Source organism: Buteo buteo, chromosome 1, assembly GCF_964188355.1.
Source record: "Buteo buteo chromosome 1, bButBut1.hap1.1, whole genome shotgun sequence".
Classification (NCBI taxonomy): Eukaryota; Metazoa; Chordata; class Aves; order Accipitriformes; family Accipitridae; genus Buteo; species Buteo buteo.
The window spans coordinates 27,370,798-27,386,472 of NC_134171.1; the positions used below are offsets into that span (position 1 = coordinate 27,370,798).

At 36.3% G+C, this 15,675-nt stretch overlaps 1 protein-coding gene across 12 annotated transcripts in view; it reads right to left on the reverse strand.

Moving 5' to 3' along the window:
* ATP8A1 (ATPase phospholipid transporting 8A1) overlaps positions 1–15,675 on the reverse strand; it is a 128,545-nt gene that overhangs the window by 60,728 nt on the left and 52,142 nt on the right. For all 12 annotated transcript variants that reach the window (XR_012650054.1, XM_075025122.1, XM_075025112.1 and 9 more), the window contains 6 exons: positions 14,735–14,817; positions 14,512–14,561; positions 7,838–7,907; positions 6,696–6,780; positions 2,811–2,950; positions 767–905 (listed from right to left, as the gene is read on the reverse strand). Coding sequence is in view for 11 of the 12 variants with exons in the window: in XM_075025122.1 (XP_074881223.1) it covers positions 767–905; positions 2,811–2,950; positions 6,696–6,780; positions 7,838–7,907; positions 14,512–14,561; positions 14,735–14,817 (567 nt within the window). In the remaining variant the exon portion in view is untranslated. The remainder of the gene's footprint in view (positions 1–766; positions 906–2,810; positions 2,951–6,695; positions 6,781–7,837; positions 7,908–14,511; positions 14,562–14,734; positions 14,818–15,675) is intronic.

Genomic DNA, 15,675 nt, shown 5'->3' on the forward strand with positions numbered 1-15,675 from the left:
CCTGAAAGTATTAATGAAAATAACCTTAGATCAACTCCATCATGTGCATACAAAAAGTTCTTTAAGATTAAAAATACTAATAGTAATCAAAAGGATCCATATGACCAAAATAATGCTTTATTTAGGGCACATATCTAGGCTACTGCAAAAGTGCTCACATGCAAAGAATATTAAATCTTAAATGTAGCTTTCATGTATTACTATTTAAAAATACAGATTTATTGTTGTTAAAATTAGTTAATTCATGATTCTTTTTTTCTTCTTTATAATAAAAGGAAAAGAATAAAAGGAAACCTCTGATTGATGGTAAAGTTTATAGTACTTTAATGCACAATATATATTGTTTGCTTTAGTTAAGATTATGGTCCCTACCAGCTTTCTTGGAAAGAAGGAAAAATACAGAAGGGAGACTAAGAATACTTATATTTTCTTAATATTATTCGCTCTCACTGTCAAAACCCAAACAACATATTCTTTTAAATTCATTTGAGATACTACAAAAAAGCACAAATGCCTATTTTTTTCCTCCTTCCTATGATAACATGAGTTTTTCTTGCTGTTACTGTTTTAAGGGAGGAAGAATCCACCATTCCCCACTCTCCCCTTACCAATGACTGAAAAATAAGTTAACATTTAAATTCTGGAATGCCATATAATATTTTCTTTTTTACAAGATACCTTTCTGTTCTGAAAGCAATTTTAGTCTAGCAACTTCTATCATTTCTAAATCTGTAAAAAAGCCATCAAATAAATGCAAATATAATACCGATGTTAATGGCAGTCTCTTGTTTGTCCCCAGTAAGTATCCAAATTTTTATGTCTGCTTTCATGAGCGTCTCTATGGTTTCAGGCACTTTGTCTTGTAGTTTATCTTCAATTGCTGTTGCTCCAAGCAGCTGAAGATTCTGTGAACATAAAATATTCAGTACATGCAGTTTTTTTGTTTAAATTCAGTTTTAACCTTTCCGTTTCTTTTGTTAAACTTTCCATATTTGCAACAAGATTAATGCTCTCTAAATTCATTAATCAGATTTGGTATCAACTAATCAAGATCTTCCAGTTTATTCCTATGAGCTTTAAGTTAAATACCTACATGGCTTGACAAACTGCGCACTGTAACCACTCAAATTATTCACGTGCTCAGTAGCTTGTTCAGCAACAGCTACCTTTTCCTGAGGGGCACCTCTCTGATTTGAAAACTTAAGGAGTGCTATTATTACCTCTTCTCTCACTTGTAATGATTTCTCTTCACCTTGTAAAAAAAACACCTGTCAATTCATCTTAATCTTAAAACTATAATCTTGACTATGCTTGGTTTTAACTTCCCATGCAGCAAATCTATATAGTTTTTGTGAACACAGCCATTTTTATACTTGATATTTCTGTACCTTTAAAACTAGCTAAAACCTTGTTAATGACACGATTATGAACCTAATAGCATGCAATCCTGCTTGCAGCATGGCCTGCATACTACATGCTGAGAAAGTGCTTGTGCAGCTAATACAAAAATTTGTAATGGTAGCAGGGTTGCCATGACCTTAACAAAGTTATATGGTTTTAAGACTGTCTTGTGCATGTCTGGATAAACTGCTCATCTATGTAAACTGAAGTCCCACACCCTCACTCTTCTTTTTCATGAATTAAACACTGCAGTTTTTTGACGCTCTGAATTTTAAGCAGTTTCATCAATGTAATCTCTCTTATCCTTTCCAAGAAAAAATAAACTAACACCCCCCCCCCCCCCAGTCAAGTATCAAAACTTAAAGCAACATTGGTCTCATGGACTCCTTTTGCTTATACATTTAAGAGCCACAGGAGCCTTTTTTGTTGAGGCAGTGAAGTCTAACTGCACACTTGGCTACTCCAGCAGCAGTGTTGCCAGAAACTCAAGGAAAAGTGAGGGAAAATTACAGCTCCGCTCTTGCGAGGCATCTGGGTATTAGCTCCCTTTCTGGGCCTTCAGTACAAGAGAGGTTGACAAAGTGGAGCAAGTGCAGCGGAGGGACACAAAAATATCTTGGGGTCCGAAGAACACTCTATTAAGTGTGCCTGAGGAAGCAGGATGAGTTTAACATGGGGAAAAAAAATAAGGCTAAGGGAGGGATTCCACAGCTGCCTTCTGCTAACCGGAGGGCTTGCAGAGAAGCCATCTTTCCTCCAAGATGTGCATGTGGAAAGGGTAAGAGGCAACAGTCACATTCTGCAGCAATAGAAATTTTAATTCAGAAAAAGCAGAAAGAGAATAGTTGAGCACTAAAAAAAAAATTGCCTACTGCAGCTGGGAGAACTCCCTCCTTGCAGATACTCAGAACTTCATCAAAGTGCTGGGCTAGCAAAATTAGCCCTGCTTTGAGCAGGGATTTGTGTTTAGATGACCTCCAGAAGTCCCTTCCAACCTTAACTACTCTACGGTTCTAAGATCATTATACAATGAAGCAGAAGTTGTTTGCCTGTTATTACACTTTTTTACACAATAAAGCAACTCTGAGAAAAAGCTTTCCAGTAGTTCAACTCAAAATCAACACCTTCTGGCAAGGTAGCTACTTGCTGCAAAAACTTTGTCAAATTAATCTTTCCTTCATTTTGGTCATCTAAATTGCAAGGACTATATGACACAGCTGTCAGTATATTGCTAGATTTTTTTTCTGTCTAAGCGTTATTCCTTAATAATGATTCAGATTTCATGGTATAGAAAGTAAGGACATAAATTAAAAAAAACACTATCCTTGCCCTCTTGCCTTGCCCCATGCGCCCAACTCTCCCCTGCCCCCAACCCAATCAAAAACCCAAAACAAGAAAGCTACACGTACTTTTTCAATTAGTTCATAGCTCTCCTCAAGTTTGAGTGCTCTGTTTTGTATAGCTGTAGAAGCACGGTGATAGACATCTAACCACTCCTGATAATCACTTTCTGAAACCTCAGCCACAGCAAAACACAGAGTTCTTAAGCCTAAAGAGAAAGCAGGTAGTAAGTATGATTCAGTATTTGTTAGTCCCTTACTTGATATGCCTGCAATGAGTAACTACTAAAAGCTGAATTTATTCTGTATTTTACATATGCTTATACCTGATTTTCAGCTTACTGCTACATGTCTTGAAGAACTTTTAAAAATATATATAAAGTAAAAAACATGATACAAATAGAAGTGTATTCAACAGAGTAACTGTTTCAAGGTAGCTGAATGTAATACAGGTGATGTATTTCAGGGGGAAAAAAAAAAAAGAAATTTTACACAGGATTTGACTTACCTTAAACTGTAAACAAAACATGAAGCAATCCCAAATTACACTTGCTGAACAGGTATATACATTAGATTTTTAGTAACATTAAAGCTATAAGATTCAATTATATTTCTGAACAAAAATTTTATAAACTTAGATGTTGCTATGCTGGAAAGTAATAAAGTTAAAATATATCAGCATAATGTTACAACTACCCTCTGCTTCACCCCTCCTCAATATCCTTAGCAAATTCTCAGTTGAAGTTTGAAATTTACCACCTAGAAGCCAACTTTGAATCCGCTCAGATTTATTTCTCCCATCTCACAGATTCTTTCAGCTTTCCAAATTCTTCAAATAAAATCTTTGTGTACAGGCAACATTTGGAGATTTTACTTAATCTTTGAGCAAGTTATACGTAACAGATTTTTTTCCTTCAGCAGAAATCTGAATTCAGGACTACAGAGAGAATTTGAGACTACAAGATTATAAGAAATACCTAATTTTTGACAACACATTTACATTCAATTTAAGTAGCTAGGTGTTAATGTTCTAACAGTTAATTTTCACATTATTATCAGATTCTTAGATTTCTAGAACATGAAGTTGACATAACTCTTTATATACTGAGAAGAGCACTGCTCTAGCCAAATGATGTCTTATGAAGCCACAATTTGCAGGCAGGTAGATTTAGGTGGCAGATAGACAGGACTAATGTAGTTAGTGCCTTTGGTATTTGCCCACTCTGCTCTAGGACATAAACAGCACCATAACCAGGGATGGCTAAATGCAATCTTTATCTGTTCACAGGTTTCTGTTGTGTACAGCTCAGCACCAGCAGCAGTTTTGAAATGATCAAGAGCCTGGGCATGAAATCATACATATGTGTCTTAGATGTAATACAGCAATTTAATATCTTCAGGATGAAAACCGTGTGTAATCCTAATTATCTTGACAACTGAACGGCATTAGGAACACAGCGTCTCATCATCTAGACCTAGAGAATAAACTTAAGGTTGACAAATCAACTGATTTTTTTTTTTCTCTGCATAGTAAGGATACACTAGCAAGGTCCAAAGCAATGAATATGAGGCCAAGGGGAGGAAAGGAATTTATGACTGACTAATAGTGATACTATTTCCACAGTTCTTTCAAAACATTTTATGCAGATGATAAAATGAAGAAAAGAAATCAGTGTGTATGGAATATCAGCAAACAAGTTTTTCAAGGCATTTGCTTTTTCTTTCTAAATCAGAGACTAATTATTTTTTCTATTTTTCATTTTAAAAAGATTCTTTTCATTGCGATTTAAAAGAATCTTCCAAATGAAAAGTGGAAAACAAAGTATCATTAAGTCTGCTTCTTAACAGACGGGAACAACAACACAGGAAAATTACACACTTTTTCTATTTATCCAAGCAGGCATTTACACTCAAACTTAATAAATGCTTAAATATAAATGCCAACCATGCTAACCACTTCATTTTTGAACAACACACCAAGAGCATGCAGCAAATGCCAAGGACATACTGTACTGCCACATGAAAGGATACACATGAGAAACTTTGCAATGTCATCGGCTGCAATTTAAATCTGATGCAAAAATAAATACTGATTTCTTTAATCGATTCCAGAGAGAGAGACATACTTAATTTTTTTTTTTAAAGATTGAATTTAATGCTTTTGAAAGGTTAGCAATTCACTCTTCTGAACAGTAATCTTTTCATCTGTTGAAAAGGGTACAAAAAGTACTTGAACAAACTTCTTAACACTAATACGTATGTACAGTGGTTTTAAAAATGGGTGGAATTTTTCACTTTTTATGTTGATTCATTTGGTCCAACCTGACTGCTAAGGAAAAAGTGGTATCAGTTGTACCACTGATTTAATGAGAACAGTAATTAAGAACTGTATTGAAATTTTCATATCAGTTCACATAGGATAGCAGATATTGATCTATTTTTACCTCTTCTGTAACCAAATATATAGCCTTATGGTCCAAACTAACTTCACATCTAAGTAACTTTTCCTTGACTGATCCTGGTTAGGCCTTTGTAAATCCCCAAACTGGCCAACCAGCTCATACTCCTAGATTGATGAGCTCAGAGGGTGTATCTGAGGCTTTGTGTTGTACCATCAGTCAAGTTTGTTTGGTTTTACTTCTGCTTTCAAGTTTATTGTATTATTTATTATAACTTTGATACTCTAAGATTATTTAAGGGTAACCAAATGTTTCCTGCAGGGATCTTGCTACAGAAAACTAACAAGAAACAGATCTGTGCCTTGCTTCTGCTGTCACTGACACAATCAAGAGACTGAAGGTGCTGACTACAACACTAATCAAAACACTATATTCCATTATAAACCAAAAGAGAAAAAATTAGAGAAGTCCTATGAGTAACAGACAGAAGAAGGATCTTTCCTGATACAAGAAGATTTGGCCAGACATCAGTTACCAAAAGGTAAGGATTGTATTTTAGAAAGAAAATATTTTATTAAAATTTGCTTTCCAGCGTAAGCTTATTTCTTAAGACACATTAAAGATAATTTTAATGTTCTAGTAACAGTGTATTAAAAAAAATGAAGAGGTAAAAAAATTGCAGTTCAGATTCTCGTAACTATTATAATTCTGCTTCCAACTACTCTCTTCCAACTCGTCGATAAATTAAAACACTATGATACTTCACAGTACAACTCTATAATCCTTTACTAAGATACCAGAAAGGGGGCATGGCATGGAAGATCTAGGAACTGTGCTAGAAGAACTTACATGAAAGCAGAAACCTTTCTACAGTCTGCTTTGTGGCTCACGTCTGTACTGTGGAATCCACTGTTATTAAATAACTAATTGGCTGTTTGTATCAGTCATCTTAATTTTACAGTCTTTTAAATTTTACTTACTATTCCTACTTCATGAACCCTCATGAAGGGGTTCCCCACCTTCAGCAACTACTTTGTAAGACTGATTGTTAATACAGCAGAGATACCAAAACACACCATACAGAAAGCTAGCGATGGCAATTCCCCTTATTGTGACTGGTGACAGAAATAATATGGCATAAAGCTACCTTAAAAGTGCTACAGTAATCATTTCCAAGCATCTTCACTTTGTCTACTTCTTCCTGTGTGCTATCCCTACAGCATTCATTGTGTGTGGGACATGAAAGCAATCATGGGAAATGAGATCTTCAGAGAAATAAATGCAATGTGTTTGCTTCCTGGAAAAATATATTCTGTTTTGAAGAGTCCACTGTGTACTGTGTGGTGGGGTTTTTTTGTTTTGTTTTCTTTCTTAAGCATGAACTTATTACTGACACTTCTCAGGAAGAGGAAGATCTTTTTTAGAAGGCATTAGTAAAACATAATTTTCAGACTTAATGTGAATAAAACATTACAGCAAGATACAATTGCAGAATTGAAAAGTTGAGCAGTAACTGAATTTCATGTTCAGTTTTATATTGAATAGTATCACCCACCTTCTGTAGCAAACTGCTCTAGATGTTTTAAGGTGATTTCTTTGTATTTTGAACTTTCAGCAAGACGGTCATAAATTACAGTATCCTACAAAACAAATAAAATGAACTCAGAAGAATTTAATAGAAAAGTGAGGATTTTTTTGTGTAGACAATATAAATCATGTAGGAAAATGGCAGAAAAATATGCAGCAGTGTATTAATTTACTTCAGCATCAAAAGTAATTAGAAGTAATTTTATTTCAGAGGAAAGAAAAAAGGACACTCCAAATCCTCAGATTCTCTAAATCTAAAAATTCTGCTATGATGCAGTTTTTCTCTACCACATTTTTTGCTGTTATTTCCCCTCATTTTGAAAAGTGTTGCATCTTCCTTTGGTTTGCCATGTGAATTCTTTTGATCTCCAAAAATGCTGTCTTTCGCTAATATTAAGCCCACAAGGTAAAATCAGTGTTTCATAACTGCCATTCTCAGTTTTTTGTAGCCAGCTTGATACACAGAATATTAACAACAGCTTCTTCTCTCCACTTGAGAAGACACAGAATGGATATTTATATTCAATCAACTTCATTTTCTTAAGCCATTCGGGAAGGACTTGCATCCCTCTCTCCTTCAAACTTGCCTTAAGATACAGAACAACAACTAAGGAGCAACTCTGCCATTCCCAGATATACTATGATTAAGATGTCTTCCCATAGATCTTGTTTTCATGAAAATTTAATTCTGGCATAATATCAATGGTAGGTTAAAATTCCCATCCAGTCACTTATGCTAGATTACTATTTCTACCTAGTGGTTCATGCTCAGCTACTCCAGCAAGTAACTAATAGACTAAACCATATATTCATCCATTTTCTTGGAGTACAGAAGGAAGCAATTAATATGAAGCATAAAGGTTTTAGTCCAGTACAAAGAATAGGATGAACAGGTCTGTCATGCCATCATAGGCAGTTAGTAAAGACAGACATTAAACTAGTTCATCACATGAAACAGCTACATAGTAAAATGATGTAAATTGAAAAAGGCATCAACATTCTTTCCTCCACATTTTCCATGTTTCGACTGCAGTTGTAACAACCTTTGGCTTTCATATTTATACTGGTAGCACACATTCTTTGATACAGTGAAAACAGAATAAAACTCACAGCTCCTTTGCAGTAGAGTCTTAACTTTCCTGATGGCGTGCGAACTATCACTGACATTCTCTTCCTAGAGCTGAAAAAGAAATAAATGCCCTATATAAATATCTACCAACATTTTACCTAAGAATATCAATATATATCTTGTATAAGACAAAGGAAAAGAAATAAATGCTATCTATTCTGAATTACGTTCTCAGGTGACTGGGGTGGAAAAAACAGTTTTACTATTTAATAATTAGAGTGAATGCTGCTTTTCTGTGCATACTTCTGGAGGCCTTTTTCCCTGTAAAAACAAACTTGAGAATCTTCACCTTCATCTGAATACTGTCTACTGATCACAAAAAAGCATCTTAAAGCACAAAGCACTTGTGACCAATATCATAAAGAGGTAGTGCATCGCACACCATTTTAGCTTTTTCTTCCCAGCCAAACAGTCTCTCGTACACTGTACTGTAATCCTATTACTGTCATCCCAGAGTTTCATTTATCACACAAAGTTTTAAGTGTGCTAAGAATTGCAAAGGGTCTCACCTCATTTTAATTACTCTGGCTCTCAGTCATTAATGAGATCTAAGTATTTTTAGTTTTTGTCCTCAGGACTGCAGTAGGAATTGGAGGAAAGCATGAAGACTGTCACTCTGCTTTCTGTCTTCCCTTTGAGGTCCTCCAACAAGCATACTTTAGATTCAAGATCATGTCCAGTCAAAATGTGTATTTATACCATAACTCTTTCAAATGTCAACTTTTTAAATAAATCCACAGAAACTATTCAGGGAACAAAACACGCTTCTCACACAACAGTTCACAGTAAAATACACAAAAGAGATGAAAGTAAATGGTCCTTTTACAGTTTTGGTTCCTGTTGGAACTGGATCCCATTTATACATCATCAAATAACATTATTGTATGAATGGTTCCTGAAGTTCAGACTGACATGGAAAACATCCTGTAAGTGGAATGTATGGAGATAGATGGAGGAAAGAATTTTGTAATTACTGATAAAGGAAGTGACTGAATAGTACCTTCAAGAAAATATTTTCCTATTCCACCTGTGTGTGCACTTTGCTTCAAGTACAGACATCTGAACAGCAATATTAAATTACATTTTTACTGTGAATATTGCACAAGAGAGCATAAAAAGACATTAACTTCCACAACTCTTCCTCAATTTCATCTCTAATCCAAAAAACCTCATATAAGTAGAATTCCAAAAACCCTTAGACTTTGTCCAGTTGGGGATCTGCTTAGACAACAGTGGAGAAATTCAGATCTAAATTGCAGTTAAGTTGCCTAAAATAAAAGCAAGTCTCAGACCCACTTTGATCCCAGCAAGATTCTCTAACCTACTGTACTTAAATTTATCACGCTTGCCTGAATGTTCAGTTAAGGAACTGTGAAGGAATTACATAATTTAGGGTTTGTATAAACAATAATTTGATATATATGCCCCTGACAGGTAAAAACTCGGGAGTTTTGTACTTGTCTTCCAGTACCGGAAGATTGCAATACTGAAGTTCTGCATACAGCTGCCTATCAATCTACTGAAGATATATCAGAGAATAACCAATGTTTTCCTGTAGCATTCTGAAACTTTAGCTATGCAGACAGATATTGAATCTTGACTGACATACATTTTCTTAGTAAAACTTCAATAAAGCTCATGAACAGGACTTACTGTCAAGGACTTCTAATTTTTTATGAGCCTTTTCATTGCAGGGAGAGTTTTATTTACTTTTCCTGGTGAAATACAGAAAACCACAAAATTACACTACTACAAGTAACTGTCAGTGTGAGACCATTTTTTTTTGTTTTGTTTTCTTTACCATAGAGGTGATGTAAGCAGCCATAAAGGTGACCCAGTTATAAGGGGAAAAATACTGAACAGAAGAAGTCTGCTGAAATATTGACAGAGGAAGTGCCTGCCAGCCTGGGAACTGCTAGCCTGGGAACTAGGCCTGGGAACCAGAAACATCCTTGAGAAGTGCAGCCAGCATCTCTGAAGTACAGCTGGGTACCTAGAAACTGGAGACATCCTGAGATACCATCAATAAGCGCAAAATAAGGAACTGTAACTGCAACCTATTGTCCGGTAAGGTGAAAAAGTCTGGAAAAGGGAGAAAACATCCTGCGAAAGTAGGAACTGGCAACTGCTATTGGTTGTTCTAGCTGAAAGAACAGGAAAACAGTTTGGAAAAATAAAAATTGGTCTGAGAGAAAAGAAAACACCATCATCTATTGACTGTCTCAGGTGAAAGATAGAAATTAGCAGCATCTATTGACTGCTCGAGGTGGTGGTGTCCTACACCCCCTTATGTCTCTGCCATATAAAAATGACTTGCTTTTACCCAAAATGGAGCCTCTACCTCTAAGAGCCATCCTTGCATGAATTTTTCTCTGTGATCTCCTGGACAAGTTATTGGACCATCACCAGGAACACCTGGCTGACTCCAGACTCTCGCTCTTTGAAGTGAGACTTTGTCCGTCATTGACTTTGAGGCCCCACTCCTGGGAGCGGTTTGGTGAGCACTGTACCGGTACTATTTTGAATAGTATTTGTGTGTGTGTATGCCTGCACATACAGGTAACTGATTGTAAGTGTATTTCTTCACTAGTGATAATTTAGTAGCAACTTGCAGTATATGGAAATATATACTTGCTGCTACTATTGATTGCTGCTACTATTAAAATATAAGTCTACTTTATTACTCATGAGTATACTTGCTTTACTAATCATAATTTGTAATAACCTGTAATAAGGAAATTTAGAAAATAAAGCCTCTGTGTCCTTGTGTGCTATGGAATCCTGCAAACCCACTGTCATTATCGCTATGCACCCACAGGCTGGGTAAACCTTTGGGTTGTGATGAGGAGGCAGAATAGCTAGTAACTCCCATGAAGTTGCCACGGGATTACAGATGGATAGAACACTTAATACTTCACTCAGAATACAAAATACTTTCCTCAGTCCCAAGATTTGCCACTTCCAGAAGTAGCTCTTGATAGGCCCATTATTTTAAAATCTGTCTCAGGTTTAAAATGAAAATTTCTTCAGAGTGTAAGCACACAAGCACAGAAAACAAGCACTGCTACAGAGGTTTGGGTACATACTCTGTCAGCCACTCATTCTTTTTCTATGTTTAGAAGTATCAGTCTTCCGTCACAAAACAGGATCAGTATATTCTGGATCTCTCTGAATGATGGAGAGGAGATAAGGTCTCAAACCAGTACAACAGCCAAGGTAATGTGGATTATTCATAAAACTGATCAGACACAGCAGCACTAGTTGAACTATTGCTGTATTTCAGGTAATTACACTGGCATTCTATATAAAAAATACATTTTAGACAATCTGTAACTATCTGTCCTGGTTTCAGCTGGGATAGAGTTAATTTTCTTCCTAGTAGCTGGTATAGTGTTATATCTTGGATTCAGTATGAGAAGAATCTTGATAACAACACTGATGTTTTCAGCTGTTGCTCAGTAGTGTTTAGACTAAATCAAGGATTTTTCAGCTTCCCACGCCCAGCCACCAAGAAGGCTGGAGGGGCACAAGAAGCTGGGAGGGGGACAGAGCAAGGGCAGCTGACCCAAACTGGCCAAAGGGGTATTCCATACCATGTGGTGTCATGCCCAGTATATAAACTGGGGGGAGTTGGCCTGGGGGTATCACTGCTTGGGAACTAACTGGGCATCAGTTGGCGAGTGGTAAGCAACTGCATTGTGCATCACTTGTTTTGTATATTCCAATCCTTCATTAATATTGGTGTTTTATTATTATTAGCATTATTATTATTTTCTTTCTTTCAGTCCTATTAAACTGTCTTTATCTCAGCTCACAAGTTTTACTCTTTTTTCAGTTCTCTCCCCCCACCACTGCATGGTGCTTAGTTGCTGGCTGGGGATAAACCATGATAATATCACAGACAGTTTCTGCTAAACTGTAGAGGTATGCCCCAGGGATACAGATGAAAATCAGTCATTAAATCAATAGATGGTACATACTTCAGATATTGAGATATTATTACTATGTCTATACTCAATACTTGCCAGTGAAATTAATTCTGGTGCTAAAAATTCAATTAATTTCTCTAAGAAAGCAATTAGATACAAGTCAAAACCTCATTCAGTAGCACTGTTAGTAATAACACGTTGATGTGCAATTTGTGCCCTGATAGCAGACATTCCTTATGCTTACTGAAAGAAGGAATCACATGCTCAAAATCTTTGCAGCTGGCCCAGGTGAGAAGACAGTGCATGTAGTCAGCGCAGGGATGACAGTAAGTGCAAAATATTCTATGCTTCTGGATCCTTAACTGACATAGTACCTTGCTTCCCCCTGCCCTGCAGACACATACCCTAGGAGTTGGTTTTTGCTCCCAAGAGACAGCTGTGGTTTTTCTATTTGTTACAGTTCCAGATGACAGAATACAAGAAGGGGCACAATGCCACACAATTCCTTCCCTGACAGTACGGGGAGCCCTGAACAGCAGAGGGTCTGAACAACTCCCGAATTCCTTGAGCTTAAGGTACCACAGCAGTTGTGGCATCTGACCAGAGTATCTACTGGAGGCAACCTAAACTCAGCACAAGTTCTCAAGACACTGTTTGCTCCACAGAGATTAGCAATATGTTTTAGGAATACTTGTCAGCTGGTTAAGGATTATCAGTTGCTTTCAGTATGCTCACCTGCCAGTTAGACTGAGAGCTATGAACAAAGTGTAATTAGCATACTGTATAAGTCTACTGCTTCTCTTTTCACAGGCACAGCTATGGTCACTGTAAAAAGAGAATACCATAAAGAACAACTCTACCAAGCATTCCTACAAGCTTTACTTCCATAACATACTTCTCTGAAAGACCATCCTAGCAAATGTCGACACTATTGCACTCTACTTGCAGAATAGTCTTATCTGGCTTGTACTGGAAGGTGGCAAGGAATTATTGTGCATTTTTTCTGGGAAAAACTTGGAACACCTGGAAACTCTTCACTCAATAGTTTAATCACTACAGATTACTTCCCTGAAGGTACATGCTCCTACCCATACAGATGGTGTTATGTTTTGGAGCCAAAATTTCTCTTGCTGTGGAACAAGGGTGACCTCTAGTGCTTCCAACAAGTCAGTTCCAAGCAAAGCTAAAGACTACAGAATAAGAACAAAACTAGCTCTAAAACTGAATGCTTAATAAAGTTGGGTGATTGGTATCCACCAAAAAACTTAATCCTCCAAAGATTAAGATTTAAAAGCAATTCTCCTCTCGCCATAGAATATCACTGTTTAAATTACAATTTTAGACTGACACAGAAGTTTAAAAAGATTTATGAAATTAAGACAAAGATCAAAACCAGAAACAACATAGGAATCCTTCACTGCTGCTCCATGAATGCAGCATAAACTTTCACAGATGTCAAACTAACAATGCACTTTGTGCTACATGATTGCTAACTTTCCAGAACAGAAAGTGAACGAAGTGCCTACAGAGAAATGAAACCATGGCATAAATCCTAAAAATTTCAAGTATGCCCTCTACAATATAGAAAAACAACATTAACTGCAAGCAGTCATTAAAAGACATTCAAAACTATAAAAATTACTCTGTTGCCTTATTCTTTTTTCACTGTGCTGATCTTTCTTTATGTTTCACATTATTATTCCTATTATTATAACTATAGGCAAACTACTCTCATTTCACCCAACCTATACATCCTCAGCCTGTCTCTCCAGTGTTGGCTTGGATCTTTATTTTTTTATCTTTTTACTTCTTTAGCTAAGCCTAAGGGACACTTAATAGGACAGGAAGGAAAACAATGACCAGTTTCCGCAGGCACAATTACAAGTAATCATACTAAAAAAAAAAAAAAAAAAAAAAAAAAAAAAAAAGTTTCCTCTACATACAAATTCAGTCCCCATCCTATGCCAAAGTAAGCAATGGGCCTACACAAACACTTAGAACACAAATGGCATACATGGATACAATTTAAACAGATCTACATAACAAGGGAAACTGCATCCAGATTTCTTATGGGTACCTTTATAATTCCAACAGCTTTGACAGAAAATTTTTACTGAAAGCAAAGTATGTGATAAACTCAGTTTCCAAGAAAAATAACTGGCCAATGGTCTAGTGATGCTGCTCAGAAGAGAACAGGTTTCAGTCTCGAGTATTTAAACAAATCATAATTATGCAAGTATATTTAAGGTCAAATGCAAATTTTCATTCTATTAGTCAAGCCAAACACAAGTTATGTATAACACTTATTTGAATCTTCCCCCCCAAATATCAAATTTTTAGTAAATCACATGGTGTCAGGGCTTTCAGAAATACATTTAAAAGTTCAAGTACTTTCCTATACTGTCTTTTCACATATTTTTTTTAAGTCTTGAGACAAAGTTTTTTTTTCAATCTTTGCGCTAAAGCAAAAGTGAAAAATATTAGCCAAAAAGGAGACAACAGGAAAATATATATGCCTCTGAAAATGTTTTACAATAAATCAGAAGTGTGATCTTAATCATGTACACTGTTTTGCCTATGGTATGATCACATTTTACAGAGATAAAAGCCACACAACCTGCATACTTTGCCTGTACAAATATAAAAAATACCAACATTTTTACCCATAAGAGAAACTCATAAAGTATTTTCACAAAAATACACTAAGTGCACAACATGTTGTTTACCTGGTAAATTCCAGGACGTTTAACAGTTCATATCTTTCTTCCTGTCCCAACTGAAGAATAGGAGAAAAAAAAAAAAAGTGAGAATTAATGCAAAAAACTCAACCAAAAGAACCAAAACCAAATAACATCTCAATAGGTATGTACCATGATGCACTTATTCTGAAATTATTTAATACGGCAAGAGTAAATACAGCAAATTGTATCGTTACTCCAATGTACTTACAGACTCTATGATTACTGAGTCAGGTGTCCTTCCTGTGAATACAAAACGAAGATGCCTGGCTGCTCTGACCAATGCTCCTTCATCTGCAACAAGTCAATTAGTTATTTTGCAGATATACCAGAAAACTGTTAGTTTACCCCATGACTTAATGGACACAAGCTTTGCTACTTTTGGCTTCCTTTTTCCTTTATAGATTTTTAAGATTAGATGTGGTGCTGGAAAGAACTCTTTGTTTCTCCTGTTAAAACTGATGAAATGAGTTTACGGCTCAGAGAAAACAAGCCCCCAAAAGGAACACGCCTCTCAGCTCACTAACGAGAGCATCCTTTTCAAAGCACCTAGGCAAGCACCTTCCTCAGTGGGGCACTGGACAAAGTACATTTCTTTTTGTATAAGTTCTGTTTTAGAAGAGAAGAGTGGTAAGCGATTGCTGTAAATAACAAATAACTTCAATGTCTACATTCAGGAAACATTTCAAGCAGCAACCCAGTCTCCCATAGGCATCAGTTCTCTCCAAATGGCTCAGGATGTCAGAACAGAATTTGCTTGCAATGCCCAGTAAAACATTGCCCTGATCCATTAGCTTTATTGATGGCCCTACCTCTGCCCTTGTCTTCCAACTGTTAAAGGACAGAATTTAGAGGAATAGCCACCTGGGAGCTGGGGCAGACGGGGAAGGTGAAGGCTGGAGACTCTCTGCACTTCCTGTCATTTCTCCCATCATAACTTCTTATAATACATTATAGCCCAGCAGAGCTGTGCATATTTTAATCATTTTGCCTTGCTTCATCATTTCCTGAATTCAAAAATTGTCTGTGAACCACAGTAGGCTTGAAGCCGACTTTTTGCACTATAATCTTTTCTCACTCTCTAGTAGCACTTATCACAACTTTTATCCTATTAAAAACATTTCTTTTTCATTTTGGATTACAAATGCATTC